General features: G+C 43.4%; 1 protein-coding gene across 1 annotated transcript in view; it reads left to right on the top strand.

Moving 5' to 3' along the window:
- Positions 1-12084, top strand: part of CFAP91 (cilia and flagella associated protein 91) — a gene marked incomplete at its 5' end in the record, with an annotated part of 155610 nt that overhangs the window by 134635 nt on the left and 8891 nt on the right. Inside the window, one exon of the mRNA XM_079704207.1 lies at positions 3215-3367. Within this exon, the coding sequence (XP_079560333.1) occupies positions 3215-3366 (152 nt within the window). The 3' untranslated portion in view covers position 3367. The remainder of the gene's footprint in view (positions 1-3214; positions 3368-12084) is intronic.

Genomic DNA, 12084 nt, shown 5'->3' with positions numbered 1-12084 from the left:
TCAGCTATATCTTGCCACTCTTTTCTGGCCTGCAGAGTTTCTGCTGAAAAGTCATCTGATAGCCTTTTGGGAGTTCCCTAGTACATAACTTGTTGCTTTTCCCTTGCTACTTTTAATAATATCCCTTTATCTTTGATTTTTGCCATTTTAATTACAGAGTGTTTTGGTGTGGTCCTCTTTGGGTTGATCATGTTTGGGAGTCTCCATGCTTCCTAGACTTGCATGTTTGTTTCATTTCACAAGTTAGGGAAGTTTGCAGCTGTTTTGGCTTCAAATATGTTCTCCGTCCCTTTCTCTGTCCCTTTCTCTGTCTTCTCCTTCTGGAACCCCTATAATGTAAATGTTAGTATGTGTGATATTTTCCCAGAGGTCTCTTAAACTGTTCTCATTTCTATCCTTTTTTTCTATTCAGCTTGAATGATTTCCACTACTCTGTCTTACAGCTTGCTGATCCATTCCTCTGTATTACTTAATCTACTGTTGATTCCTTCTAGTGTATTTTTCATTTCAGTTATTATATTTTCATCTGTTTGGTTCTTTATATTTTCTAACTCTTTGTTAAAAACTTCTAACCTCTCACTCTCTTCATCCGTTCTTCTCTAGAGTTCCTTTTTTTGTTGCTGTTCTGCCTTATTTTTTTATTGAAGAATAGTTGATTTACAGTGTTGTTAATTTCTGCTGTACAGCAAAGTGATTCAGTTATACATATATATACATTCTGTTTTTATATTCTTTTCCATTATGGTTTATCACAGGATATTGAATATAGTTCCCTATGCTTTACAGTAGGACCTTGTTGTTTATCCATTCCATGTCTGGTGAGTGGGGCCAGATTCTGGGAAGGCTGGCTGAGGGGCCCAAAGTGTCTCAGAGCTGGTATTGGCCTGCTGGTGGGTGGGGCCCAGCAGGTCTGGGGTTGGTGGCAGCCTACTGATGGGTTGAGCCAGGTCCTGAGGTCTCTTGCTGCAGGCCCTGGGGGTCCCAGTTCTAGTGCTTGTGCGCTCTGGTGGACAGGGCCATGTCCATGAGTGGCTGTGGGCTCAGGGTGTTTTAAGGCAACCTGCCCACTGGTGGGTGTGGCTGTGTCCCTGCCCAGCTAGTCGCTTGGCCTGAGGCATTACAGTACGGGTGCCTACAGGCTGGTGGGTGTGGGCGGTACTGGGTCCTGAGGCTGATGAGCTAGAGCACCATTTACAAAATGGTGCTCACCAGCACTAGTGTCCATGTGGTAGAACAAGCCCCCCAAAATGGTTACCATGAGTGTCTGTGTCCCCAGGGTGAGGTCCAGTTGCCTCCTACCACCCCAGGAAACTCGCCAAGACCAGGGGGTGGGTCTGACCCAGGGTCGTTTCAAATTAATTACTGCTTCTGCCCTGGGTGCCACAGTGTATAAGATTTTGTGTGTACCTTTTACGAGTGGAGTCTCAGGCTTCTCTGGTGGCGCAGTGGTTGAGAGTCCGCCTGCTGATGCAGGGGACACGGGTTCGTGCCCGGGTCTGGGAAGATCCCACATGCCGCAGAGTGGCTGGGCCCGTGAGCCATGGCCACTAAGCCTGAGCGTCCGGAGCCTGTGCTCCGCAACGGGAGAGGCCACAACAGTGAGAGGCCCGTGTACCACACACAAAAAAAAGAGTGGAGTCTCTATATCCCACAGCCCACAGGGTCTCCTCAAAGAGAGCCCCACTAGCCTTCAAAGTGGGTACTCATCTTTCCAGTGCAGGACCCCTGGGCTGTGGAGCCCAATGTGGGGCTCAGACCCCTCACTCCTTGGGGAGAACCTCTGCAGTTCTAGTTATTTTCCTGTTTGTAGGTTGCCTACCAGGGGTATGGCTCTTGACTCTACCACAACTCCACCCACCCTACCCATCTTATTGTGGTTCTTTCTTTATATCTTTAGTTGTAGAGGTCTTTTCTGGTAGGTTCTGGTCTTTCTCATCAATAGTTTCTCTGTAAATAGTAATTTTGGTGTGCCCATGAGAGGAGGTGAGCTCAGAGTCTTCCTAATCCACCAACTCTCATTTTTCTTAAAGTTCATGGAGGAGAATGACCTTGAAGACCTTTATACAGATGAAAATAATAGTAACTACCAAGGTTTAAATGTATACTAAGTTCCAGACAATGTACTAAGCATTTTTAGAAATACCTTATTTAAATTTCTTACAACATCTATAGATGTGTTCTCATAGTTAAGGAAATTAGTGCTTAGAGACATTATACAGTATGCAGATTGTACCATGGTCTTTGTGGCTCCAGAGTCCCCATTCTTTCAACTCTGACATATTGTAAGTTGCTATGTGATTTACCCTATATAAACTAGCTGACACCTCAATAGCACAGAATCCACAGTACTGCTTATTATGCTTTACTAGCTGTATGACTTCAGGCAAATTACCTAATCTCTCTGTGTCTCAGTTCCCGCATCTGAAAATGGGGATATTAATACTACTCTCTTTTAGGGTTGTGGGTGGCTTAAATGAATAAGTATATGCCAACTGCTTAAAACAGTGCCTGGCACAAAGTAAGGACAAATGCTAACTGCTGTCATCATCACAATTACCTCTTTCCAAGGCAAACGGGATGCTTAATGTACTAAGTCTTGGTAATAAATATTCTTAGAATGTGGAACTAGGACCAACTTTTAAATCCATAAGCTCAGAAACTCATCGTTCAACAAGTACCCTTCATATTAGGGACTAAGCCTCAGAGAAGTATGAAACGAGGTCTTTACCTTTATGTCATTTACAATCTAGGTAAACAAAATGTAACTCACATGAAGTACTTCAGTGCTGAACAGATCTGTACAAACTCAAGTGTGGTCACGGTAAATGTGGGCTGACTCAGTCAAAGGAGACTTCCTGGAGGAGCTGGGACTTGCGCTGGGCTTTGCAGAAGGGCAGGATTTAGAATGCAGGCATTCCAGGTGAGGGAAGCTGCTAAGCAGTAGAATGGAGGCAAACCTGGTGGGGAGGAGCATGACTGGACTGAGCAGAGAGTGGAACAGGGGGAGCAGCAATAATAAGATTTGGGTTGAGTTACCCTTGGAATGTATCCTTCCAAAACAGACGGCAGGTAATTTTTCTTTAAGCCAGTCAGCGTTAAGTAAGAGAATATGTGGTTTGCAAAGTTATCATTTCTGTCACTACTCTCTTGAGAATCTTTGGGAGTGATATGTTCCGACTTCCAGAGTAATAAGTCTTCTGTCCCTTTGGCACAGTGAGGAATGCACAGCAGAAGCACATCCTCGCAGCCCATCAGGTCATCCACAGGCACACGGAAGACATGCTCCAGAAGCATTGTGTTGAGCAACAGCAAGCATCAGACACTGAGCTACTTGAGGGAGAAACTGAAAATGAGCAAAACAGCTAAGGTGAGTTTGATTTTTCATCTGGAAGTAGAGAGAAGGACAAGCAGCATCATTCAGCTCTGTGCTGTACTCTAACAATCATAATGTAGAAAATGAAGCATTCCCATTTAAATTGGTGCATTTCATGCATCTATTTGACAGGCCTGAAGCAGTTACTGTCTGCTAAGGTTTCCACTACAGAGGCAAGAAAAAAGTGTCCTCGTGCTTTCTGTCTGTCTGATTGTGGCAGCCCAGATTGAATGGGGGAATACAGGGGAAAAAATTAGTGCATTTCATCTGGGTTATGGAATCTGCTATTCAAAGTGTTAGAGAACAGAGTTGATATGACAGCAGCTGGACTCTTGTGACCAGAAAACAGGACTCAAAATTACTTTTATAGGTTCTTTTAGCATATGACTGTATGCCATCACAGATAAAGCTACAAAATGTGTCAGTGTTATTAAAAAAAAAAAGCTTGTTCTTAGGGGATACCTTGTCTAACTCCACATTGCACTGTTCTAGCTATAAACATGGCATGAGGCACCGCCTGCCCAATTCTAGCCCTGATGCCCTCTGCAGTATCAACCAGGGGCCTGGTCTTAGGTACAACTAAACATTCATACTCACAAGACTAACATACACCATATTTGGTATGATTTGAGTATCAATCTACTCAGACTCAGAAAGACAGATATAATACAGGACCCACAGCTTCCAGCAGGGCAGCATCAGGTGTTTCAACAACCAATGGATCACTGAAGAAATCAAAGAGGAAATAAAAAATACCTAGAGACAAATGAAAACAAAAGCACGACAATCCAAAACCTATGAAACACTTCAACCCAGAGAGGGCAGCTTTTTTTACAGCACAGATAGGGGATGTCTCCCAGAAAAGTAAAATATCAGTAGTCCCCCTCTCTGGAATGGAATTTACTCTCTTGTACTCCACAGCAAAGATAAGTTTCTCTCTCTCTCGCCTCTCTCTCTCTCCTCTCTCCCCTCTCTCTCCTCTCCCCTCCTCTCCTCCCCCCCCTCTCATCTATCTCTCTCTTCTTTCACTCTCCCTTCTCTCTCCCCCCCTTTACCCTCTCTCTCAAACCCCTCTCTCTCTCCCCTCTCTCAAACCCCCCCTCTCTCATCTCTCTTCTTTCTCTCCTCTCTCTCTCCCCTCAATCTCTCTCCCCCTTCCCTCCTCTCTCTCTCCCTTTCCCCTCCCTCCTCTCTCTTCTTTCTATTCCCTCTCCCTCTCCCCTCTCTCTCCCCCCCTCTCTCTCAACCCCCCCCTTCTCTCCTCTCTCTCCCTCCTCTCCCCCCCACTCCCCCTTCTCTCCTATCTTCTCTCCCTTTCCCCTCTGTCTCTCTCTCTCACCCCTCTCTCTCTCCCACTCCCCTCTCTCTCAACCCCCCTTCTCTCCTCTCTCTCTCTCCCTCGCCTCTCTCTCTCCCCCTTCTCCTCTCTCTCCCCTCCTCCCTCTCTCTGTCTCTCTCTCTCCCCCCTCTCTCTCCCCCTTCTCCTCTCTCTCTCTCCCCCTCTCCCCCTGCCCCCCTGTCTCTCTCCCCCCCGACCGCTCTCTCTCCTCCTTCTCTCCTCTCTCTTTCCCCTCTGTCTCTCAAACCCCCCTCTCTCCCCACCCCTCTCTCTCTCCGCCCCTCTCTCTCCCCTTTCTCTCCTCTCTCTCAAGCCCCCCTCTCCCCTCTCTCTCTCCCCCCTCTCGCAGGCTCAACCTCTCTCCCCTCTCCTCCGTGTCTCTCTCTCTCCCCCCACCACTCTCTTTCTCCCCCTTGCTCTCTCCTCCCTCTCCGCCCCTCTCTCCTCTCTCCCCCTTCTCTTCTCTCTCTCTCTTCCCCTGTCTCTCTCTCAAACCCCTCTCTCTCCCCCCTCTCTCTCTCTTCTCTCTCCCTCGCCTTCCTCTCCCCTCTCTCTCCCTCTCTCCCCTCTGTCTCTCCCTCTCTCCTCTCTCTCAATCCCTCTCCCCTCTGTCTCTCCCTCTCTCACTCTCTCCCCTCTCTCCCCCCCTCTCTCTCCCCCTCTCTCTCAACCACCTCTCTTCTCTCTCTCCCTCTCCCCTCTCTCTCCCTCTCCCCTCTCTCTCTCCGTTTTCCCTCTCTCTCCCCCCTCTTCCTCCCTCTCCCCCCCTCTCCCCTTTCTCTCCCTCTCCCCTCTCTCCCCTCTCTCTCTCTCTCCCTGCCCTCTCTCCCCCCCAACCACCTCTCTCTCTCCTCTCTCTTCTCTCGCTCCCTCCCCTCTCTCTCTCCTGCTCCCCTCTCTCTCCCCTCTCTCCCACTCTCCCCTCTCCCGTGTCTCTCCCTCTCTCCCCTCTGTCTCTCCCTCTCTCGCTCTCTCCCCTCTCTCTCTCCACTCTCTCTCTCCTCTCCCTCTCTCCTCTCTCTCTCTCCCTCTCCCTTCCCCCCTCCCCTCTCTCTCTCAACACCCCCCCTCTCGTCTCTCCCCTCTCCTCCCTCTCTCTCCCCTCTCTCTCTCTTCTCTCTCCTCTCCCCCCCTCTGTCTCTCCTCTCTCCCCTCTCTCTCCCTCTCCTCTCCGCTCTCTCTCCCCTCCCTCTCCCTCTCCTCTCTCCCTCTCTCTCCCCTCTCTCTTCCCTCTCTCTCTCTCCCTTCTCTCTCCCCTCTCTCGCTCTCTCATGAACAGGAATCCAGCAGCCCTATATAATGTCTTTCCCACCGTGGGGTTCCTTATCCATACTGTACCCCAAAACATGTGCATGTGCCATCTAGCCCTTACCAAGTCACCGTTGTGAGAACTGATTTCTCACAAGGTTTTCTGTGAGTAGTAAGTGGTCCTTGTCTCTGACTCAGAGAATCTTCTGTACACACACATGTATGCACATACGTTAAAAAAAAACCTATGGGATGCAGCAAAAGCAGTTCTAAGAGGGAATTTTACAGCAATACAATCATACCTCAAGAAACAAGAAAAATCTCAAATAAACAACCTAACATACACCTAAAGCAACTAGAGGAAGAAGAACAAACAAAACCCAAAGTTAGTAGAAAGAGCAAAATCATAAAGATCAGAGCAGAAATAAATGAAATAGAAATGAAAAAAACAATAGAAAAGATCAATGAATGTAAAAGCTGGTTCTTTGAAAAGATAAATAAAATTGATAAGCCTTTAGCCAGACTCATGAAGAAAAAGAGGGAGTGGGCTCAAATCAATAAAATTAGAAATGAAAAAGGAGAAGTTACAATGGACACCACAGAAATACACAAGAATGTAAGTGACTACTACAGGCAACTATATGCCAATAAAATGGGCAACCTAGTAGAAATGGATGAATTCTTAGAAAGATACAATCTCTCAAGATTGAACCAAGAAGAAATAGAAAATATGAACAGGCCAATCACAAGTACTGAAATTGAAACTGCGATTTAAAAACTTACAACAAACAAAAGTCCAGGACTAGATGGCAGGTCACAGGTGAATTCTATCAACCATTAGAGAAGAGCTAACACCTATCCTTCTCATTTAGAGAAGAGCTAACACCTATCGTGCTCAAACGCTTCCAAAATGCAGCAGAGGGAGGAAGACTCCCAAACTCATTCTGATGCCAACATCAACCTAATACCAAAACCAAACAAAGATAACACCAAAAATAAAAAAAAGAAAGGAAAGAGAGAGAGAGAAAGAGAAAGAAAAGAAAGAAAGAAATTTACAGGCCAGTATCACAGATGAACATAGATGCAAAAATCCTCAACAAAATACTAGCAGACAGAATCCAACAACACATTAAAAGGATCATACACCATGATCAAGTGGTATTTATCCAGGGATCAAGGATTCTTTAATATTGGCAAATCAATCAGCGTGATACACCATATTAAGAAATTGAAGAATAAAAACCATATGATCGTCTCAATAGATGCAGAAAAAGCTTTTGACAAACTTCAACACCCATTTATGACAAAAACTCCCCAGAAAGTGAGCATAGAGGAAACTACCTCAACAGAATAAAGGCCATGTAAGACAAATCTACAGGTAACATCATACTCACAAATTGAAAAGCTGAAAGCATTTTCTCTAAGATGAGGAACAAGGATGTCCACTCTCACCACTTTTATTCAACATAGTTTTGGAAGTCCTAGCCACGGCAATCAAAGAAAAAGAAATAACGGGAATCCAAATTGGAGACGAAAAACTCACTCTTTGCAGACGACATGATACTATACATAGAAGCTCTTTTTAAGATGCTACCAGAAGGGACTTCTCTGGTGGTGCAGTGGTTAAGAATCTGCCTGCCAATGCAGGGGACATGGGTTTGATCCTTGGTCCAGGAAGATCCCACATGCCACGGAGCAACTAAGCCCATGTGCCACAACTACTGAGCCTGCACTTTAGAGCCCGCGAGCCACAACTACTAAGCCCGCGTGCCACAACTACTAAAGCCTGTGTGCCTAGAGCCCATGCTCCACAACAAGAGAAGCCACCGTGATGAGAAACCCACACACCGCAATGAAGAATAGCCCCCACTCGCTGCAACTAGAGAAAGCCTGTGCACATCAATAAAGACCCAACACAGACCAAAATAAATAAATAAATAAATTTATATATTAAAAAAAAGATGCTACCAGAGAACTACAAGAGCTCAGCAGTTAATCTGGTAAAGTTGCAGGATACAAAATAAATACGCAGAAATCTGTTGCATTTCTATACATTAATAACAAAAGATCAGAAAGAGAAATTAAAGAAACAATCCCATTTACCATCGCATCAAAAAGAGTAAAATACCTAGGAATAAACCTACTTACGGAGGCAAAAGACCTGTACTCTGAAAATTATAAATGCTGATGAAACAAATCAAAGATGACACAAACAGATGCAAAGTTATACCGTGTTCTTGGATTGGAAGAATCAATATTGTCAAAATGACTATACTACCCAAGGCAATCTACAGATTCGATACAATCCCTATCAAATTACCAATGACGTTTTTCACAGAACTAGAATAAAACATTTTAAATTTTGCATGTTAACAGAAAAGACCCTAAATAGCCAAAGCAATCCTAAGAAAGAAAAATGAAGCTGGAGGAATCAGGCTCCCAAACTTCAGACTATACTACAAAGCTACAGTCATCAAGATAGTATGGTACTGGCACAAAAACAGAAATATAAATCAATGGAACAGGATAGAAAGCCCAGAAATAAATGCACCTATGGTCAATTAATCTACAATAAAGGAGGCAAGAGTTTACAATGGAGAAAAGACAGCCTCTTCAATAAGTGGTACTGGGAAAACTCGACTGCATGTAAAAGAATGAAATTAGAATACTCCCTAACACCATACACAAAAATAAACTCAAAATGTATTAAAGACCTAAATGTAAGACCAGATGCTATAAAACTCTTAGAGGAAAACATAGGCAGAACACTCTGACATAAATCGCAGCAATACCTTTTTCAACCCATCTCCAGAGTAATGGAAATAAAAACAAAAATAAACAAATGGGACCTAATTAAACTCAAAGGCTTTTGCACAGCAAAAGAAACCATAAACAAAATGAAAATACAACCCACAGACTGGGGGAAAATATTTGCAAATGATGTGACTGACAAGGGATTCGTTTGAAAATTTACAAAGAGCTCATGCAGCTCAATATCAAAAAAACAAACAACCCAATCAAAAAAAGGGCAGAAGACCTAAGGAGACATTTCTCCAAAGAAAACATACAGATGGCCAAGAGGCACATGAAAAGATGTTCAACAATGCTAATAATTAGAGAGATGCAAATCAAAACTACAATGATATATCACCTCACACCAATCACAAAGGCCAACATCAAAAAATCTGCAAAAAATAAATGCTGGAGAGGGTGTGGAGAAAAGGGGACCCTCCTACACTGTTGGTGGGAATGTAAACTGGTGCAGCCACATAGAAAACAGTATGGAGGTTCCTTAAAAAACTAAAAATAGAATTACCATATGATCCAGCAATCCCACTCCTGGGCATATATCTGCAGAAAACCATGCTCCAAAAGGATACATGCATCCCAATGTTCATTGCAGCACTGTTTACAATAGCCAAGACATGGAAGCAAGCTAAATGTCCATTGACAGATGAATGCATAAAGAAAATATGGTTCATATATACAAGGGAATACTACTCAGCCATAAAAAAGAATGAAATAATCCCATTTACAGCAACATGGATGGACCTGGAGATTATCATACTAAGTGAAGTTAGACAGAGATAGACAAATATCATATGACATTGCTTATATGTGGAAGTTTTTAAAAAGATGATACAAATGAACTTATTTTAAAAACACAGACTCACAGAGTTAGAGAATGAACTTATGGTTACCAGTGGGGAACGGTGCGGGGGAGTTTGGGATTGACATGTACACACTCCTATATTTAAAACAGATAGCCAACAAGGATCTACTGTATAGCACAGGGAACTCTGCTCAATACTCTGTAATAACGTAAATGGAAAAAGAATTTGAAAATGAATAGATACATGTATATGTATAACTCAGTCACTTTGCTGTACACCTGAAACTAACACAACATTGTTAATCAACTATATTCCAATATAAATTAAAAATTAAAAATCATCTTTAATGTTGGGGTAGTCATCTTTCTTACATGCAAATTAAATAAGATTAATAACTTACACAGTTTGAATTGAATACATCTGCATTTACTTCTGAGTATATAACACCTGTTCTATGACATCTACAGTGATCTTTGAAATCAAGCCATAAGAGTTTTAAAATGATTCTTTCTTTTATACTTAGGTTTTTTGTTTTTAAAAGTTTATTTATTTAATTTATTTATTTTTGGCTGCATTGGGTCTTTGTTGCTGTGTGTGGGCTTTCTCTAGTTGTGGAAAGTAGGGGCTACTCTTCGTTACAGTGCACAGGCTTCTCACTGCAGTGGCTTCTCTTGTTGTGGAGCACAGGCTCTAGGCATGTGGGCTTCAGTAGTTGTGGCATGTGGGCTCAGTAGTTGTGGCTCGCGGGCTCCAGAGCGCAGGCTCAGTAGTTGTGGCGCACAGGCTTGGTTGCTCCACGGCATGTGGGATCTTCCTGGACCAGGGCTTGAACCTGTGTCCCCTGCATTGGCAGGAAGATTCTTAACCACCGTGCCACCAGGGAAGCCCTATACTTAGGTTTTAATGAAATGTATTTTACTTTCACTATGTAAAGCATGTTGTGGTTATAAAATATAGTTTCAAAAAAAACCTAGTTTCCAGGCTAGCTACAGACACTCAGCAAGGAAGGTTAACCAATAAATTAATACAGTATCTTCTTAATATTTTATTAAATGGTTGGAACATGATGCTTAGTTGCCCCCATAGTATATATCACTTCCTCTTCCTTCTCTCAGAGGGAAGGACAGATGTGAGGTTATTTCATAATATTTAGTGAGAGGGTCAGTAGGCATGGACTACTGATTAAAAACAAAAGTTTTAAATCAGCTTAAAGACAATAGAGGTAATAAAATAGTGAGGCATTTCTGGGGGAAAATTTACGAGTAGAAAAATCCATTGAGGGGCTTCCCTGGTGGCGCAGTGGTTGAGTCCACCTGCCAATGCAGGGGACACGGGTTCGTGCCCCGGTCCGGGAAGATCCCACATGCCACGGAGTGGCTGGGCCCGAGAGCCATGGCCGCTGAGCCTGCGCGTCTGGAGCCTGTGCTCTGCAACAGTAGAGGCCACAACAGTGAGAGGCCCACGTGTAGCAAAAAAAAAAAAAAAAAAAATTGAAAAATCCATTGAGCCGAGTCTGGCATTTGGAGCCATTTTTTTCCTTAGGGAATATGCAAATTCTAGTAAATGTGGCTGAAAAGCTGAGCAATACTTTCACAAGCTTTGCAAAACTAGAGGGACAAAAACTGTGGAGTCAAGGTTGAGTCCCTAGTAAACCTCCTCCATTTGGGCTGGGACTCCATAAGGTTATGCCCCAGTAGAAAGTGTTCACTGGAAGTATATCACCCCTCAAATACACTACAGTTTAGCTTCTAATCATCTGAATGATCCAAAAAACCCTCAGTCCCATAAAACAAATTTAAAAGATCCTTGATTCCTGTTGCCTCAAGGAAATTGTCAGGGACAACACTTAAATTCCCTTTGGAGAAAGTTGGCATCATCCTAGACCTCAATTTATTTTCACAATTTTTCATGAACAAGTTCCAGAACACAACAAGGATATCCGGTATATGAACAGACATGACAATTTGAACAAGCAGCAGAAAGTACAGATAATAGAAACAGACCTAAAGGGATCTAAGCTATTGGAATTATTTAGACACAGGTTTCAGAATAACTGTGCTTACTGCTATGTGCTTCTAGCCTCCAGAATTGTGAGAAAATACATTTTTGTTGTTTAAGCCACCAGGTCTATGGTATTTTGTTATGGCAGCCCAATCTAAGATTTTGGTACCAAGAGTGAAGCGCTGCTGTAACAAGTACCTAAATGTGTGGAAGCAACTTTGGAACTAGATAATGTGTAGAGGTGGGAAGAGTTTTGAGATGCATGCTGGGAATATGGGTGTTAAGGGCAATTCTGAAAAGGTCTCAGATGGAAATGTGGAATGTGTTATTGGAAACTGGAGGAAAGGCAATCCATATTATAAAGTGGCAAAGAACTTGGCTGAACTTTGTTCTAGTGTTCTGTGGAATGTAGAACTTCTGAGCAATGAAATTGGATATTTAGCTGAGAAGACTTCTAAGCAAAGTGTTGAAGGAGCAGCCTGGTTCCTCATGACTGCTTTTATAGCAAA

This window comes from Hyperoodon ampullatus (assembly GCF_949752795.1).
Source record: "Hyperoodon ampullatus genome assembly, chromosome: 5".
NCBI lineage: Eukaryota > Metazoa > Chordata > Mammalia > Artiodactyla > Ziphiidae > Hyperoodon > Hyperoodon ampullatus.
The sequence above is the reverse complement of the archived record's forward strand: the minus strand, read 5'-3'. Positions and strand labels throughout refer to the sequence as shown.